The sequence below is a fragment of the Coloeus monedula genome (assembly GCF_965178545.1).
Source record: "Coloeus monedula genome assembly, chromosome: 2".
In the NCBI taxonomy this organism is placed as follows: Eukaryota; Metazoa; Chordata; class Aves; order Passeriformes; family Corvidae; genus Coloeus; species Coloeus monedula.
Genome location: NC_138782.1, coordinates 77,973,199 through 77,992,399, shown reverse-complemented (window position 1 = coordinate 77,992,399; position 19,201 = coordinate 77,973,199). Strand labels below are relative to the sequence as shown.

Below are 19,201 nucleotides of genomic sequence, written 5' to 3'. Positions count from 1 at the left end.
TTGTTTACTTCCAGTTCTGTAAAGTGGAAATCATTACGGACATCTAATTCCTCCCTAAAAAAGGTGTTATAATATCGTATGGTACCAGCTCTCCACAAGATAGCAAGAAATCTTCAGATTCTTCTATATTCAAAATATGACAACACTCTAACAACAAACAGTAAACCAACAAGAGTTCTATTCTGAAATGCATCACGATACCTGGCATATTCTGATTGCTTGGTCCAGCACCGTCTTTGTATCTGTTGCATAATCTGGACAAGGCAGCATGGCATGACTGAAGTGGGCTTGCAGCAAGAGGTGTGTTTTTGTGTGTGAGCTGTCAAATGAATGGGGATTGACTTCAATTGGAAGGTGTTTGGCCAGTTCACTGTTCATCTGATCTTCATTGTGTCTCACAGGCAGATCTGTGTACTCATCAGCATTCTTTAAAAAACAAAAAAAAGAATTATTAATCATTGTAATTAACTTCAGAATAACTCGGTACTGCTTGCTGAGGCATTAAAAGTATATGCATTTAATTTACCACAGTTGAATTTCATTGTAAAAATAGTAGCATTTAAATGTTTAGAAAGTGTACTTATTTATCAAAATCAAACATGGGAAAACAATAACTAATATAATATTCTCAAACATTGACACACTTATAGGTTTTAAACCTTTTTTCTTCCCCACAGCTGATTTTAACATTACAGAAGAGGAAAATAAAAGCAGTAAAATAAATATATTCATTGGATGGATTCAGTAGTAGAAGATGACCTTCAGATATCCTACCTCATTGGCTCACAAAAACATTGTAAGGTTAGCTACAAAGAAGTCAGTAACTCATATTTTCAGTTTTCAGATTTTATGTTTTTCTCTTGGCATTCAAAACCCAGTTGGTTTGAAATACCTCTGATAAGGTTCTTTTCAAATATTTTTTCAATATTTTGAGCAGTCAGTGTCTAAGCAACAGATGATGAGTGATCAAAACAAAGCACAAAATTTTAAGTAGGTGCTGAAAACATTCTCTGTGCTCCAGAGTGGGCGAATGCTATTCATGCCAAAATGAAAGCTGTGTAAGAACTTTCTCGCTGTTGCCAAAAGGAGCTGCCCACCAATATGTAATCTAAATGTAGTTATAAGCAGCAACATCCTAGCGGCAAAGAGGAGCAAGTACAATTGTTTTGGTATCCCAGGCAGAGATGTCAAATCTCCTGCTCAGGAAATCCACTGTCTTTGAAAAAAAGTTCAACAGAAACATCCTAAGAACTACAATTTAGGCTAAAGAGTCAGTTTTGTGACTTAATTGGCAATTTTTTCCGTCAAAAAATCCTCTTGTGCATGTATGTGTCTACATATCGTTTGGAATGAGAATGAACTTTCTAAAGGATAAAACCTGCAAGTAAGGTAGGAGTTTATTAATATGTGATATCTTTTCCATCTGTAATTTAAGAGAGTGTATTTCTTTTGTCATAAAATAAAAAGTCATTTGGGGAGCCTGAAGGGCAATGCCTTTGAACCTACAGGCTTAGCAGAGACCATTAAATTAAAGTGTTCAGGGTTTTATATTCCTCTTTTTGCATCTTAATCTTCAGTCTTGTCAGACTTCTTGCAAATCCAAATTAATGAACTATTCACAACAGTAACCAGTGAAGAGTGAGGTAAAGAAAAATGGCAATTTTAGAACACCTAATTGAACTCCCTAATTGACTTACAAAGAACCATATCCCCTCATTAATATCCTAAGACATAGAACCTTTTCTGACAATTCCTAAAAGCAGTTAGATAACTGGTTCTCACCTCCTTGAAAACTGGCAGTACAAAATTTTCTTTAATGTTGCAAGGAAACTATGTCTAAACTGTGATATCAATGTAAAAGGAATAGCAACCATTAGACAATTTAAGGTTTGCAAAGAAAATCAGAATGTCATTAATTTATTTCATATCTCGACTGCAGATTAGAAGTGAAGACTGAATAAAGACAACTGCTGCTTAATCCTGGATGTCTCTGCTAGATCTCTTGTGAAAACTGTGGTCATTTATTCTCTGAACCTAAGGTCACAATCTTTTTAAGCCCTATAGAAGGCTGCATGTTTGCTTCACTCTTTTTATTTAACTGGCTTCTCCTTCAAAGATATTTTAAAGAATATTTACCAAGGAGATTTTTTACTTAGTTTTGCTTTGCAGTTTAAAGCAGGAGAAAGAAGGAGGATCAGCCAAGTCCCAGACCAATTGGTACCCCTGAAAATGTGTTTTCCCTAATTCTTCCCCAGCACATGTTTTATTTACATCCAAAACACTCCTCTTATTTTAAACAACTTGCCTACTTAATTTCCTGTTTGTGATCATTGACTGTAAGTAAGTGAGGTTCATTTTCTTATCTGCATCATGTAGGTAATTAAAGGAAATTGAGAATGGGTAGTGAAGCTTTTATACAACTGAGAATGAAGCTGAATGGAGGGCACCGAGGTCAGCAGAGTCCATTATATTTTTATGTGAGAGGCCGGTATGTCTGCCCTGTCCTTGTTTGCTTAGTGTAGGCTGGACAGACTACTAACTGCAAATCTGTTTCTCTGATTTGCCCAGCTGTCCTTGAATAAAGACATCTTCCACTGCAAAATGTTAAATGACAGTGATTGACAACTTTGTGATGAACTCTGCTTGTAACCCCCTGCTACTGTTTTCAGGTTGCATAAGAAAAGACAGAATAAAGAAACATCCTTTGTAATCACCTCAAATGGGCCCTGCTGTTCACTCAATATTTTTTTCATTTTAGTTTTCCTTTTCATTCCAAATCTCAATCTGTTCTGCAAAGGCTGTAGCTTCAACTATTCCAGACAATATATAATATATATTGGTTTAGTACATCATATCTGAACACCATTCTTACTTCCATGGGTGAGGAAACAGATCAAATTACATATCAATCATTAATCTTCATACTAAAGTCAAGAAACTTAATGCAAGCTTCATAGTTAAACCACAAAGCACTGCTGTGCATTTTTCACTTTCCCTTTTTCTCCTCTTAAATCAGAGCTGTTGCAGCCCATGTGCAAATAATATGTTTACAAGCACCTACACAGTTAAGCATAACTTGGAGTATACCAGGAATTTTAGCTACAGGTTCTGCAACTGTGCATTTGGTAGTCATGTCACATCTCTCTCTCCCATATTTCTGTGATGGACTTTCCCAATAATGTCTTCTTTTGGGTATTAGAGACTGCTGCATCATTTCAAGGGTGTAGGAGTCATCTCAGACTTACATTTCAACCTGCATGCGATACAGGGTGGTCACACAGGAGACAGTAACTTGCACTGCCAGTGAGAAATGTCACACACAGACCTGCATAAACTCAACAGTTATATTTTACAAGGCCAAAGGGCTATTCTGGTAATTGAATTCTGTTTCCTGCATAACAGCAGCCACAAAATCATCTTAAAGTCCTGTCTGCAACATCATGCTCCAAATATGCAGCTTACCATCACCCTTTATTTGAACTGTTAGAATAGTCCTAAAAGGAAACAACTCATCCTGTTTTAAAATATATCTTTTGCAGTTTTGTGGTACTATCAGGCATTTGAGGAGTCAGAACAAACTAAAATTTAAATAAGGGATCCAGCATGGTGAGTACTGTGCTCCACAGTCTGTAGGGTTTAAAACCCTCCAGATTTTCTTTCTACCCACAAAAAGGGGGTTAGTTTGGCTAAAATTACTGATTTATAGTGAGAGCTGAACTATAAACTAATACCACATGTAGATCTTCTAAAATACTTTAAATCTCAAGCAAATACAACTTGCCACCTTGTCTGCAGGAGAGAAGAGGATACTTGTGGACCACAGACAAATGGAATCAAGGTGAGCTACTAAAGTAAACTTGAATATTTTAAGTTAAGTTCAGTCATGGGAACAGTAAAACTTATAAAGTTAATGAGTTCTAGACTTTAAAGAGCAGTTGATTAATTTGTAACAATGAGGGTCTAAACCAAACCAAAAATAGTTTCTCACATTCCAGAGTTGAACCAGTAGTCTTTTCTTTAGCAATGTTATTAAAACTGCCTTAGAATTGACTGTCTGTATATTCCTTTCCTTCATATAGATACTGTGAACCCAATCACATCATATTTTCAACTTTAATGAACTTGCAATGTATTTTGCTCTCTTTCAGGTTTCTGATATAAACAAGGGAAAAATCATTCTTAGAACATTTGCTATAAAAGTAAACAGTTGTTGAGCTAAAGTACAAAAAAATCTTGCAGCAGACTAAAGTAAATAAATAAATAAAATTTAAAAGTAGTATTAAAATTAAATACCAACATAATAAAAAAGGAGAAAAGTAGAGGATCATTTTTAGCTACCACAGTAATTCCATTCTCTTTACCTGAAACTTGATTTAAATTACATGAACTTCTCTAACAGTCTAATACATGCTGAAGGACTGCAAAAATCATACATTTGTGGATAGAATGATCAATAAAAAATAAGCTGCAATAAATAAATGTGGGTGGTTTTTACAGCTGTTCTGCAACTAACACTAATAATGCATTATGAGTTTTAGTTCTCTGCTACCAGAAGTACAATGGCATGCCAATATCTAACTTATTTTTCTAAGTGAAAACAGCATTTTTTGATCTTTGGAAAACTGGATAGGCTGAATATAAGCTCAACAATAATATTATTATATAATTGGCTTTTGTCTTTTGTTCCATTGTACAAAGTGATACAGAGTACTCTAGTGCAGCATCCAGACCTGCCACATTGTGCTGCATTGTATAGGAAGCAGCTGGAAAACAAAATTTTAAGCAACCTGTACTTGATTTCATTTAGGTGATACCTACCTACCCCTAATATAGGATAAAGAAAAGAAGCATGGTCAAAGTAGAGAAATAACAAGGACCAATAGTTTGTGAGTAGCTAGGTAACATATGTTTTACGACAGATTCACAAATTCCAAATTTTTCTTTGAGGATAATTGAACTTCTGTACTTAAAACCATTTGGAATTATTTCCATTTTTATATATACACATATATATCTCTACTCATGTGCTGACAGAAATCTCATTTGATCCTGTTACCTATATCAAAAGGAAAATTAAAAAAAAGGTTAACTAAAGTTCCCAAGCTGATCTTCCTTTGCCCATGATCTTCCCAAGAGCAAAAGACTGTATTATGTGACAAATGAATGGCACAAGTATATACTATGAAAATTATTTAAATTAACCAATGTATCTTTAGTATATTTTATTTTCACATTTTCCAGTGTGAGTTTGATTTATAAGGAAAGACATTACATTTACACAGATGTATCCTGACAGGCAGCTAGAAGATAATCAAGCTTACATTTGTATTCAGAAAACTAATAAAGGTGAGGAAATGTGTGCTTTAAAAAAGAGGGAAAAAACCCTAAAAAATCCCTAACTTAAAAGTGGATTTTCAGCTCATACCAAAACGTAAAGTAGATTGACAATTGGAGAAGTACTTGCTCTGAAAAGTTTATCTTTATTAGTGATTCCATTATAAACTCCTATTTTAAGGAATTTATTGGTAGCCTATAAATGTATGCATTTTGGTCTCAGTTTTATGAGACATAATTTTAACTTCCAAACGTTTGGGTGTTTTTTTACTCTTAGATATTAAAGGTCTATGACAGTGTTCCAGTTAAAAGACACTTACAAACACATGTTACTAGTTATAAGTTTTAAGAACAAGCATAACACATGTTTTCAAAATTCATATTAGAGACTAAAAGGGGAAAAAAAATAATTTCTACCAGCTCACTCTGTTTTTTTTTTTACGTAAAAATAGACTTTTAAGACAAACTTTGCAGAAGAAGTGCTCCAGATTTTCAGGGCAGCCTGGCAGGCTCTGCTAAACCACACAGCAGGCTGAGGTTTTGTAGAGATCTTAAAAAATGGCTAACATGGTTCAAAAGAAGACAACACCACTTTTCAGGCAAGATTAAAATATATCTGCTACATGATACTGCCATTCATCACAGACACCATGTTTGCCAATAAGCTCCCTGTCTTCATACACTGTATAACATCTCCCCATCAACCGCACAGGTACGGGGCAGTGCCATCAAACAGCATCCAGCATATCAGAGCCAACCCTGCAGTGCAGCTCCTTCCCCTCAGGGCCTTCCCGTGCCTTCCTTTCCAGGGCTGGTGGCTGGCAGGGGGGAAAGGCAGGAAGCAAAGCCCTGTGCCAGCCCTGAGCCACAGAGGAGCCAGGGCCACAGCCTCGAGGCAGCAGCTGTCCCTGGCTGTGGGAAAGGGGGTCCCTCTCTGGGACTGGGGACCCTCACTGGGGACTTTCTCTGCCCTAATCCTCTACTCCAGATCTGGTCACTTTTTTAACACCCCATCAGACCACTCTTCACCCTCTACTTCTGTAAAAATGACAGGAGGGAAACAGATGCATGTGATGGAAAGCATTGTCCAAGGAAAAAGACCTGCTCAGTATCTTCTAAAGCAAATAGAAACTTTTTAATATATTATATAATTACTATTTAATTCACTTCCAGAGACAACAGATATATATATATATTAAAAAAAAAAAAAAAAGAAATATGAATTCAAAGTGTAACATTAACCCAATTAACTGGGTAAGAGCAAAACAGCGAGGCTGGGTTACCCTGGGTTCTGTCTCTAGATTTAAGACTCACCAGAGTAAACACTGGAAATTTCCAGTTGGACACGAGAAGTTGAAGAGAGAAAGTTGTAAAACCCATCAACATGCAATTATGCAAATCTATTATATTTTAAACATTAATTTGTAGCTATCTTTCAAGATTTAAAATGTGCCCATTTCCACCATGGGACCTACAAACATAGTTTATAAGAACATACAGCTGAAAGTTTTTACAATTGTTATAAAGTTCTCATTTTAGTGATCAGAGAAATTAATTATTAATTAATATATGAATATGTTAATATGTCAATCTATTAATTGTATTCTCAGACTTTTAACTTTAAGTAGACAAGTGTTTGATTTTTGCTTTTAAATAGTTGTTTATGATAAACACCACAAATTTTACAATTACATACATCGTAAAAAGTACAACCTAGGGCAATGAAACAGTTGAGCAATCACTTAAAAACACCCTAAAGGGTTTAGATTTCACAAGTTCACTTCTTACTTAAAACATCCAAACTACAAACTACTGATGACATTCCTGATGACCAGAGGTCAGGAGACTGAAAGACCTTTGCCACTCTGCACAGAGCAATAGGAGGTCAGCAATATTAGCTACCAGTAGCAGAGAGTGACCTGGCAGATCTGGGAACTTCTAAACTACAAAGCTAAATTACAGACCTCTGCCTCAGCATGGAGTTGATAAAAGATTATGCAAGCATGCCAGCATACAGGAGAGGGAGGATTATTAGAAAGTAACAACAATTTGACATGGGAAAGAAGTTCTTAGGAGTTTTATACTAACTTGAAAGTTGATTTTCCCTTTTTTTTATTTTTTGTCTAGTTTCCTAAGCATATTAGAGAAGTTGAGTTTCAGTGTAGGGGAAGATACAGCAATAGATAATACAATCACTGTAATTGTCTTACTAAATGTTAAAAAACATACTTATAGAACCATTCTATTTCAGAAAAATTTCCTTTTTAAGTCACATACTTTACTAAAACATTACTACAAGGAATGAATTCATGATTTTAAGTCCTACCTCTCACAATCCATATTTCATAAAGGTTATGATGACAGCCATAATTCAGTGCTACTTTTTTTGGCCAGTCCTAATAAAACCAGTTCTAAAAATACTTTTTCCCCGAATGTATAGGTACTTTCATAGTATTAAGCCTGTACAACTTTCATAGATGTGGCTTTAGTTCACTTTTAGGTTTCTAAGTTAAATTATTGCATATATGTAAGCCTGCAACACTTGCACAGTTTATGAAAAAATAAATGCAAAAGAAGACTAAATTAAGACCAAAATAAGAGCAAACATGGGGTAGTGAATACATATTATTCACCTAGAATAAGATATTTTCACCACAGCAAATAAATACAAATTGAATGGTACAAATTCCATTTACAAAGTGAATTTTCACAATGGGAGAGAATTATTACATTTTATTGCTGTAAGTGGTATATTAAAGTTTTTGCCTCTCCAAAATGCCTGACTTTTCTGATTAGTTCTCAAGAGAATGCTTTGAACCTGCACATTCTGAATGTGTTATCATGCCTTCATTTTTTTTAATCTTAAAACCTAGATGGGGCAGTGACATACAGTTTGCTTTCCCTGTAATCTCAAGTAATATTCTAGAAAAGATTTAAAACTGACTGGTTTTGGGTGTACTGCAACTAATTGTATTGCACTACTACAGAAAAGCTTTTCAGTGCAGGAACTCAGTAATCTGCTAACACGAAACTGGGAAAATCTCTCTGAGTATACATTCAAAAGTCTCATTGTCATGAGAACTCTACTTCAGTTCCATTTGCACGTCTGTCCGCATTTTGAAATTGAGCTTGGCTGAATCAGCTGGCCCAACTACTGACTGAGATGATGATAGCAATAAAAACTGTAATAGCAAACCCTGGCACACAGCTTTCCCCGGGAAAGCGATCAGTCACTTTCCATCTTTGGCTTTGATCCTCCATTGGGATCTTTCAGTGCAGAGCCCAGACCCAGGGAAGAAGTTAACAGATCTCTGCATTAAGTTAATGCTACTCTGCATGGAGACAGGAGTAAGCGCTTCTAATTCTTTACGTGAAATGGGGCCTATACGTACTGTATATGTTAATGGCAAGCTGTAAAAGCTCTGTGTGCTGAAAACCAGATTTCAAATCTGCTGACCTGTAGCAGGTCCCCTAGTGGGGAGCCACAAACGCACACTGCTGCATTTTTGCACTGGATTAAATTCCGGATCTAGACTACTATGTGACCAGAGACAAAAGGGAATATAAAGTTCACAGGCGTGAATACCTGTCATCATGTGGTGAAATGAGTAGCAGCCTGTGTTCAAGAGAGGCTCAAGCCCAGAATAACAGAAGAACAATACAAACTGGCAGAAATACACGGGAAACTTGGAAGGTGCCTACACGCACAATGTCTTTTCAGCAAGCCAATGCTACTGGTCTCACTCTGAGCACTTTTAAATGAAAATAGTTTAATATAATAATAAAAAACCACAACTCTAAGAGGAAATGACAGCTGTTGCAAGTAAATTTCAATAAGGGTAGTTCCCTGCTGATAAAAACTGGCACATGTCCATTCATTTCAGTGTAACTATGTGGATTAACATTGCTTGAAAATCTGACCCAATGTTTTGAACAACTCAAGAGCTACAAGGAAATACATAGATGAAAAACAGTGGTAATTACAAGGGTGAGAAAGAAGGGCAGTTACTGAGGAAACAAAAAAAGTCAGTAAAGGAAAAATATTTGAAGTCTATTATACAAATAGACAACTTGTGACCATTTTGGAGCGCTTGATTTGAGTTCTATCAACATTTCTGTTACAAACAACAACAGGTCTGATACAAAGAAAAACATGACAAAAATGCCCTTGTACCACAATGGACCTTAACGGGACATGCCATTACCAAAATAGCATGTACCATGCACTACTAAGGCGAATCTAACCTTGCCATTTTTCGATGGCAAGTGGTAATTTTTCTTGGTGATGTTCACTGCACACAAATTTGTGAGAACACTGTAAACTCAGTGTTCCTACACAGACATATACCATGCCTTTCCTACCTGTAAATAAAGGCATTTATCTAAAGTACACTGTAAGATCTGTATTCAAAAAAAAAAAAAAAAAAGGAATGATAACTGTCGATTAAGAGAGTTGCAGATATTTCGCCTCTGGCATAAAGTTTTAAGAACTTCTTTTAAAAGACAAAGAAAACAGAGATTTTCAGGACCAGATGTCTAGGAAGATCCCATTTGGATTTGAGCTACTTAAATTCACAATCATGTATTTATACATCTAACAGAGCTTCTGTTTCCCCTAGAATCTGAAAATTAACTAGCTTTGTAGCATCTTCCTTGATCTGCCACCCGTGCCCTGAGGATTAGAGACTCCACCTGAGCTTGTTTTACAAGCATAACAGAAAAAATTAATCTCTGCTGGCAGCGATCCCACTGGGATACTGATGAATAATGATATCCCTCTCTTGCTGCCCTCTCAGTCCACTAGAAAAGCCACTCTAACCCAGCAACGTGGAAACTGCTGAAACCATTCCAGCTGTGGATTAGCAGGCAGTCAAGCATCCATCTGTTCTGTGTGAATCAAGAGAAAGCAAACATGCATTCTTATAGCTAAAGAAGTATTAAAAATTAGCATCCTATATGACTGCATGTAGTAAATATTAAGACAATCATATACAAAAGAAAAATAACTATTAACTAGACCTCATGTTTACAATTGCTTGTTGCCTTAAACAAATGCTAAACCAGTTGAAATTTGTCTCCTTAACCTAAAAACTACTGTGATTCAATGATTTAATATGTTTAAGGTAAAATTTCTTAATACTGTATGCATCAGTTGCACCTAAAAATCTTTTGTCAAGAGACTTGTATGCACCCATTTTGTAAGTGAGCATGGCGACATGCCTTCATCCTGCCAGAAGAAACATTTAAGAGGCCTGTTGTGAGAAGGATTTTAGCCATTTTCTCACCCCATAAGGTGAGAGGAATAGACTTGAGATATTTTCTCTTTCTGAAAACGAGTAGTTTCAGTAATCTCTGCGGGCTTGCTACTCTTTTCCACTGGAAGACAGAAAGGAAAGGCGGTGGAAGTTGGAATGTGGGCAACCCAATGAAATTGGTGATGTCCATTTTGACTCTTCCATGGAAAGAGGACAATGGCCTACTATAAATTAAAGAAAGCTGAATTTGAGCATTACCTCAGAAAAAAGTACTTATAAAACTGCATAATTTGACAGTTTTCCCATACATCAATTCTAATACTTTGCTTGATGCCTGGCTTACATTCATTAAGCTGAAGAGGTGAAGAAAATCTGAAACTGTTTGTTCTCTAAAAGCAACCTTCCTAATGTACATTAAATTTCCAGATATATATATAATTTTTTTCAAATGCTTTCAAATATTTTCAAATGCTAAGGCCTTTTGGTAGCAAAAATCCCTCTGCAATTTCTTCTAACATTATAGGTAGCATACCTAAGTAGCTGTGAAATAAAACATCTTGTAAATATTAGGCAAATAATAGGAGAGGCTGATTTCTTAAAAGTTCATCTCTGATAATATGTAACATTGACATTTAAAGTAAAATTCAATTTCTGAATCTAGACAGGCCCCATCAGGAAAAAAAAGAAAATGAGACAAAGAAAGAATCTAAATGTAAATAGGAAAATACAAGTGTCTGATACTTCATTAATGACTGATCAGTAATCCTCTTATGTTCTTCTTTTTTTTTTTTTTAACTACTATGCTAAGGGAACAATATATGCTGGATACCAATCTTGTATGATGTAATCATTTCAGCCAAACCAATCCTTATCCTAAAGTTTCTGTTCCAGTCAGAGAACAAGCTACAATTTGTCATCCTCTTAACAGTTTTACAAGCAACATCTATGCTGACAGAGAAGAGTATTTTTGTGCCTTTAAACAGCAGCCTGTATGGCCCAGTTGGTGTCACTAAGCGAACTATATTCTGTGAAAACAAATACATCAATATGATTGTTAACTGTTATAACTTGCAGTACAGCTGTATAAACATATCAAAGGCAAAGGCATTATCTAGAAGCCAGTGAAGACAAAAGAACTGCAAATGCCGAAGGCCTAAATTTGCTTATCCTGCTTCAATTACAAATTGGGAGGAAGAAATCAGGTAGAACTTGAACTGACTTGCTTAAGTCATCTAAGACTTCCTGCTGGAGCATTTGGGACACAAGAACACACAGCCATTTATCAAAGCAGCCTTGCAGATTATAAAACATTCAGATTTACCATATAGAAATGCTGTTAAGAACTCCAGTTTTGTTTCAACAAACACAAACATTATTTCAACATATATATTGGATATTTGAAAATATACAGCCATATGACAAGACCGCTGAAAAAAGCATTTAATTTCCTGTATGAATACTTTGCCAAGTAGTGGCTGCATCTGCACAACTATGCATAATTTGAAATCTCACATGATAGTGGCTACAATTCTAACTGCCAAGTGGTAGGTAAAAGGTGTTTGTGCTAAAATAAACATACAAAGAAATAAATGGTCCATGGTTGAATTGCATGCAGCCTTGAGCAGTCAGCTAAACCAGGCTTGCTCTCACTGAACTTGCTTCTACCATATGTACCACAGCCAAACACTGGTTTGCCACAGATGGCAGCCATGGTAAGTACCCTTGGTAAGTACCAGACCAGGACAGTACTCCTGTCTACCTGACTCTCAACATACTTTCCACCAGTACACAAGTGTTTTCCTGCTATAACTGCATCCTAAAAGGAATTTATTTCCTCATTTTTCTGACAGAAACAGATACTAAAGCAGGTGTTTAAAATGGGGATATAGACTGAGGCTACTGCTTTCTGCTACTGCAGCTATATAAACTTTCAACGCTTTCAAAAGTTTTTCCCTTGGACGTTGCACTGCAATCAAAGCAAATAAAAAAACCTAACACCCTCCTGCCCCCATATTATATCCAAGGTAACAGTTCTTGTTTTATGGCCTTTGTCATGGGAAACGTATGTCAGAAACTTTTAGCTACAACTTTAAAATAGGTTTTAACTTTCGTGAGTATTGATTCAGTTTGTTTTGCTGTTTTTGTTTTTTTTTTTTAACTGGCATATAATGACAGAAATTAAATAAGAAGATTGGATGGGGAAAAACGGAGACCTGTAAATTGGAGGTTAGAAAGTCATGCATATTGGAGATGGGAAGGATTTCTATTTTCTGGTTTTGACTGTAATTCTTTCTTATCGATGCCATAAAAATGGAAGACTTATGCCATGTTCAGTTAGCTGTCAGTGGTGGGCATTGTTACCTTGATTTACTAATGGACTGTGCTTTCCTGGAAAGGCAGCCAGCACATTATGCTTTCAAACTAAAACTCAAACAATCATTTGGAGAAAGAAGACCAGGAAACAGTTGTGTCATGATAGAAAAAAAATTACTAAATCCAAGTACTACAGCAACATTAAAAACTGCTCCATCTACTGGGACTAGAGAAAAATCAAGACTAATTAAATGTGTGAGTATCTATACTAGTACTTTTTCTCCTAAGTACAAGATATTTTTGAATATGAAATTTGGATGCTACTGAAATTCACTGTAGCATTTTGTTTTATTTTCATGAACCCTAACATCATTTTCAAATTTAAACTATTAAACACACTGTGATACCATCTATATGATTCAAGTGGGAACTGAAGCACAAATATTTTAACATGTTAAAATCCAGAGTATATGGACTGTATAAAAATTAAGTAAATTATACTGAAAATGCCTGTGTTTAGGATGAAATTCATGCACTGAACAGTCCTTGGTATGGATTTATTGTAAAGAAAACATTTAATGGTAAGAGGTAACAGTTTTCTTCTGTTAAAAATATACAAAAATATTTCTTCTATTACTAAAATATGAATAATGGCTGAGGCCAAATTGTTGAGAGTGTACCATAGATGTGAAATCAAACATGAAAGTTCTTTAAAGGCTAGGATGTAACATAATTGTTTTCTTATAATCTGATACAAATTTTATATTATAAAATACTTCTATTCTTGACACTGACATGTCATATTCAAAAAGAATAACTTAATGAATATAGTTTTGCTGTGCTTTTATGCCTGGAAGAAAATAATAGTAGCACCTTAATTTTCTTCTAAATTATATGCAAATGTAACTTTAAACAAACTGTAAACACTGACTGACTTAGGAAGAGTGATCTGAGTTTTTTCTGAAATGATTAAAGAACAGAAACCTGGTTTTATACAATATCTTAAAAATTCCTAAAAGCAATATTTCTGCCATGGCTTGCAGGGAAAATATTACACAAAATGGATGACATTAGCTTCTTTTTTTGACAGTATTTGTATAACGCATTAATTCCTCCTTCCCTGGTGTTTAAGTGGAGACCTGTTGAAAAGATGGTTTATCACTGAGCCACTGACCATGTGGTCCCTTCATGGGAGACCAAACCAGCAACAGAATCCTGATAAAGAAATGAAATTATTTTAGACTGAGAGTGTAAATACTCACAAAGAATTGCATATTTCTCTAGTTAGAACAGGAATTCCTAACAATGATGAAGAGAACATAAAGCTACAGGTTAATTGAGTTATCTAGATTCTCACAGTACAAATACCTACCAGGTAATGAAAGACAGGTAAGGCATTAATAACTCTACTCATTTGCTATTTTTGTATCTTGAATTGGGAGTGCCTGTTTCATGAACCTCCTCCTTATGCCTTCCAAATCTGTGACTCCAGCAATGACCGATTTTCTGCTGAGTTCCAAATTACTTAGTCTAATACAAGCCAGTGTAACCATATCAACTTTCAGAAAGAAATACAGGGAAGAGGCATGTGGATAACAAACTTCTATGTCCCTGTTTGTATCACAGGAAGACAGACACGTATGCCCCACTATAACAAAAATAGCATGTTGTTCTCTAAGATCCCTTTTCTAATGAAAAAACTCTCTCTCTTATAAACAGTTTATATAAGAAAGACAGCAGTAGGCACATGAAAAACAACCAGTTCCCTTTTGTAGGCAGAATTAAAAAAAAAGAAATCAGGGACAACATGTAGATAAAACAAGGGATGAAAGACGGTGATGATATTTTCCCCTTCACTGTCTGGTATGGACAGGTATGACAAATTTTTTGCTCTGTAAATAGGAATATTAACCAGATAAGTGTAGTAACAAATCACCAACAATCATGAAACTAGTGGATCTAGCTATCACAGCCCTGATCAATCAGAAAGACAGCCTTTCTTTCCTCAAGGTACACAAATCACTATTTGATTTTAAAAACATTTGTGCAGAAAAAGACAAGAATTACCCTAAAGTATCTATCACTGTTTTTCACCTAGACTTCTTTTTTAATCTCTGCACCTAACTATCAGAATTAAAGGAAACAGTCCTCAGGCACCTTAGGGAAATCCAGCCTGTCAGTAATAATTCATGAACACTTTCTCATCAATAATACTTAATGCAAGAAGCACCATAACTCAACAGTGATTAAGCTCATTTGGATTACTACTGTCTGAGCACGGTTAGGAAAGTTTTAAAGAAAGCTCTATGAAAAAACTTCAAACATTTTCTCTCAGAAAAAAGTTACCAGTCCACTAGCACAAGCCAGTGACAAAAATAACTGAATCTGAAATTCCACTTGCTAACTGCAAACCCAAGACAGCTCAAACATCTCAGGTACAGATTTACCGAGAGGAGCAGGGAAACCATGAGGGGACTGTTGCCCACCTATTTGAATCACTTACTACTGTATATTTCCAACATTACTGTTGGGCTGTTCCCAGGCACCATGCTCCTGTTCATGTTAGGAATACTCAACCCCTGCACCAGACTGGGGAAAAATTTTTCATTTGATCTTGTAAAATGTTGGCAGATGATCAAAATTAAAAGATAAAATAAAACCAGAGAAGAGAACAGATACTGGAGAAGACTATGAGTGGTCTTCCACTAAGCACAAACAAATCCTGCTATTGTGTGACTTTTTTGAGAGATCCACCAACACTAGAAACTGGATGTCTCACAACTAATTTTTCATGTGAGTTGTAAAGATTCCTTGATAATTCACTGGTGAACAATCCTGAATTTTGAACACTTCCATCAGCATGCAAAAATATCAATCTGAAACTCAAAATCCCTTAATCAAACTCAGATTTAAACCCCTTGATACAACCCTAAATTTCTGAATTCTTGAACAAAATCTTACTTTTTTCCTGGTTTTGTTTTTAAAAAACTTTTGCTCCTCTCCAGGTTACTTTTATATTTGGTATATATATCCCATTTGAAAAATTAAAATCAGGATTTCCTTTCTTCAAATTGTTCATGTCTGTCTTCCTTACATACATCAGAAACTTGTAAATGTCTAAGGGTTTGCAAGCTTAGATAAAACTCCAACAAATAATAAGTGTTACATCTATAAAATCCTGCAAGTGCATGAGAAATGCTTGGATGATTATTCTTAAAAAACACAGTCCAAAAATTGAAACTTTAAAACTGAGTGATCAGCAGAATAATCATAATTATTTTTGTAATGGTAACAGGCCTTTTTGTACTACAGCTACAGCTTTCAGTTTCAGCATCATTAAGAGATTCTTCAAATTACTTTTTAAACATCCTTTTCCCTCGGGATTTTCACTTCTACCTAATTAGACTACTTACCCCATGCCATGTAATTCCCTATTGCCAAAACTGCTAAATGCTTCAATAAGAAGGAGGAGGGCAACAGTGGAGTGAGGCAGATGTAATGTCATTGGTTAACAATAGAGGTGTGAAGCAACTGCTGTAATTATAAAACTCATTAATGCACAGTATTTAGGGGGAAAAAACCCCTTGGCCATAACTGTTGAAATGGCACTTCTTTTCAACACTACATCAGACTGAAAAAACCCTTTCAATTTACACCTTCAACAAGACAAAATAGTAGTTTCACTACTAATTATGAAAATCAACATCTACATAAAAAGTAAGCAAGAACTGACAGCTCTAATGGCATCTAGCACTCGTACATCCTTTTCATCTTTAAAATTGATACATGTGGCACATTTTGACCCCTAAGCAATTTTATTTTAACTCCTATTCCTCTTGAGATTGTAAATGGATAACTTACAAAACTGTATTTTCAGGGAAAAAAAATTAGAAAAAATAAAAGCAAGATTAATGAATTTAAAATTTTACAATCTCTGCCCAACATTAGGGTCCTAAGTTTCATCTACAACAGAAATATTTGCAAATTACTTTTGTGACTCATGTATTCACACAGTTCAAATAGATGAGGAGCCCTGACTTAAGACAGACAGCACTTGGTTCTTCCATCATTCCTCTTCCACATCCTGCTCATCAGCTAAGGCAGCATTATGAAATGCTGTCTCTGATAATATTCTCATACTTTCCTTACCCAAATTTTTCTGAAAAAAAAAAAAAAAAATCCTGACACTTCTAGGTGCAGAAAATTTTCACTAGAGAGGACATTTTAAAGAGACAGCAGCTGGAGTACAGCTCTCTTCTTGAACACTCAACACTGTATTATTTAACTTCTGTTCACATGTGGGCATTTCTTCCAAAAATTTCAGTTATTTTACATACAGCATATCTAGGTATTGTTGATGATCACCATTTTGAATTCAGCTGAATGCACTGAATTGCATTTAATATAATTGCAATGCTTTCTGACAGCAGAACAACAGATACTGCAGGGTCAGTGATAGCAATTCCCCTATTTAGGCTGTGTAACAGTTTCCATTATAAAAGATTATTGTGGCCTTTATTTCTGAGCTGTAACACTCCGAATGTTTGCAGCAGGTGCTTTAAATTTATCAGGAAGAAAAGTCTCTGTACTAGAAAAGTGGTTTTCCTAGTATCATAAAATGCTAATCAGGTTTTGTTGAGTTGTAAACTGTTGAATAGCACTATTTTAACTTTTCTTCTTGTATTTCTCCTCAGAGAAGTTTTGGCAGCATGCCAAAACAATAATGAATATAAAAGTAACGTACATAAATACTGTAAGATGGGACTCTAAATTCTGAAGCTAACGCTTAGAAATCAGAATATTACTGAATTTGGGTCACTTGTATAATGTATATAATGTAACAGAGACTATACTCGTACGGGAGCAGAAAAGTTTTTCTGGATAATATTCAGGTACCTTTTGTTTTGAAATGTTTGTACAAGCAGAGTTACACCATTTCGAAAAAGGAAAATATGTCGTTGTAACTACTTAAGTACTTAAAAATAAAAATGGAGTAAGTCCTGATTCTTTTATGGTGAGGATGTAATACTAACACAGTGCATCATGCACAGTGTCTTTGGCTTTGCACTGTAGTTCTCTGTTAAACAGTCTCTAGACTAACTGTGAGAGATGCTGTTATTGCAGGTTATGGCCTCAAGGATCAGGAGGTGGCTGCGAGAAGGAGAAGCAGACATTTTAGGGAAGAGGTGTTTCCCATATGTTTCCTGTACTTCCTAGAGCTGCTGTATCTTCCAGATTGTCCCAAGACAAAGTGATGGTCCTGCTACCATTTAGATTTAGTGTGAGCACTCATTACTCTGGCATTTTAGTATTATACCCAACTTAGAAAAGACAAATATCAGATTTGTATAGATCCTGAACATTCTAAAGGGACATAAGAAGAGAAACAGGTGTATACAGTAATTTTGATGTACTGATAAAATGAAACAGTTGAAACATCAAAAATGATTCAGGTATATTTCTCAAAACAATAAAAAAAATTATAGAGCACTGAAGAAAGGCTTTTCTTTCATTTGTGTGTTTTTTCATATACTTGTGTTTTTAATAGTAAACAATATGTATCTTTAAGAAAATATCAGCACTTACTGTCAGAATTAAGAGCAATTCTTCAATATTGCTTTCAGGTTTCAACTGATCCTTGAACATCCCAATAGTTGGATGCTTCAAATAGTAATAGGAGGCAATACGGCCGTAAGTCAGGGGCTCAATGCTGCGATTATCCTGTTAGAAGAAGAATCAAACAGAGTTCCCAGTGGTTCAATATAACGTGTTCCTACATAACTGCGAAACATGCTCAGGCTACTTTTAAGAGAGAACACCAGAAACAATTTAGCATCATAATTTAGCTGCAACAGTTTTCAATATAAGTCTTACAAAGAGCTCCACAGACAAACTCTAACATCTCACATCAAAGAGTATATATCTTGCTGTTCAGAACTTCTAGGAGTGTGTATCCTACTGAACCTTGTAAGGCACAGATTAATCTTACCTCCCCAACTTCAATACAGTAGGAGCCTTCCAAATCAAACAGGGATTTCTCAACAAGGTTTGAGAGGTACTTATTCATAGTGTCATGGCTCACATCATCCAAGTTATAGTAACTAGATAAAATGAGAGAAGATGGATTACAGGAATATTTTTTACAGTCTGAAGATTTTTAACAACAATGCCTTCTAAGAAAACTTACAAGGCTTCTACAATATACACATGGAACAGCAAACATCCACATTAAACAATTAAACACAGTCCTTTATAAAGACTAACAAGAAATCCATGATTCTTAAACAGTTTGTGGGAGT

General features: G+C 35.4%; 1 protein-coding gene across 3 annotated transcripts in view; it reads right to left on the bottom strand.

Annotated features, from left to right (window-relative positions):
- The window catches only part of ASCC3 (activating signal cointegrator 1 complex subunit 3), a 253,611-nt gene that overhangs the window by 21,502 nt on the left and 212,908 nt on the right, over positions 1-19,201 (bottom strand). For all 3 annotated transcript variants that reach the window (XM_082276623.1, XM_082276624.1, XM_082276625.1), the window contains exons 35-37: positions 18,892-19,003; positions 18,489-18,623; positions 202-426 (exon numbers count right to left, since the gene is read on the bottom strand). In XM_082276623.1, the coding sequence (XP_082132749.1) occupies positions 202-426; positions 18,489-18,623; positions 18,892-19,003 (472 nt within the window). The remainder of the gene's footprint in view (positions 1-201; positions 427-18,488; positions 18,624-18,891; positions 19,004-19,201) is intronic.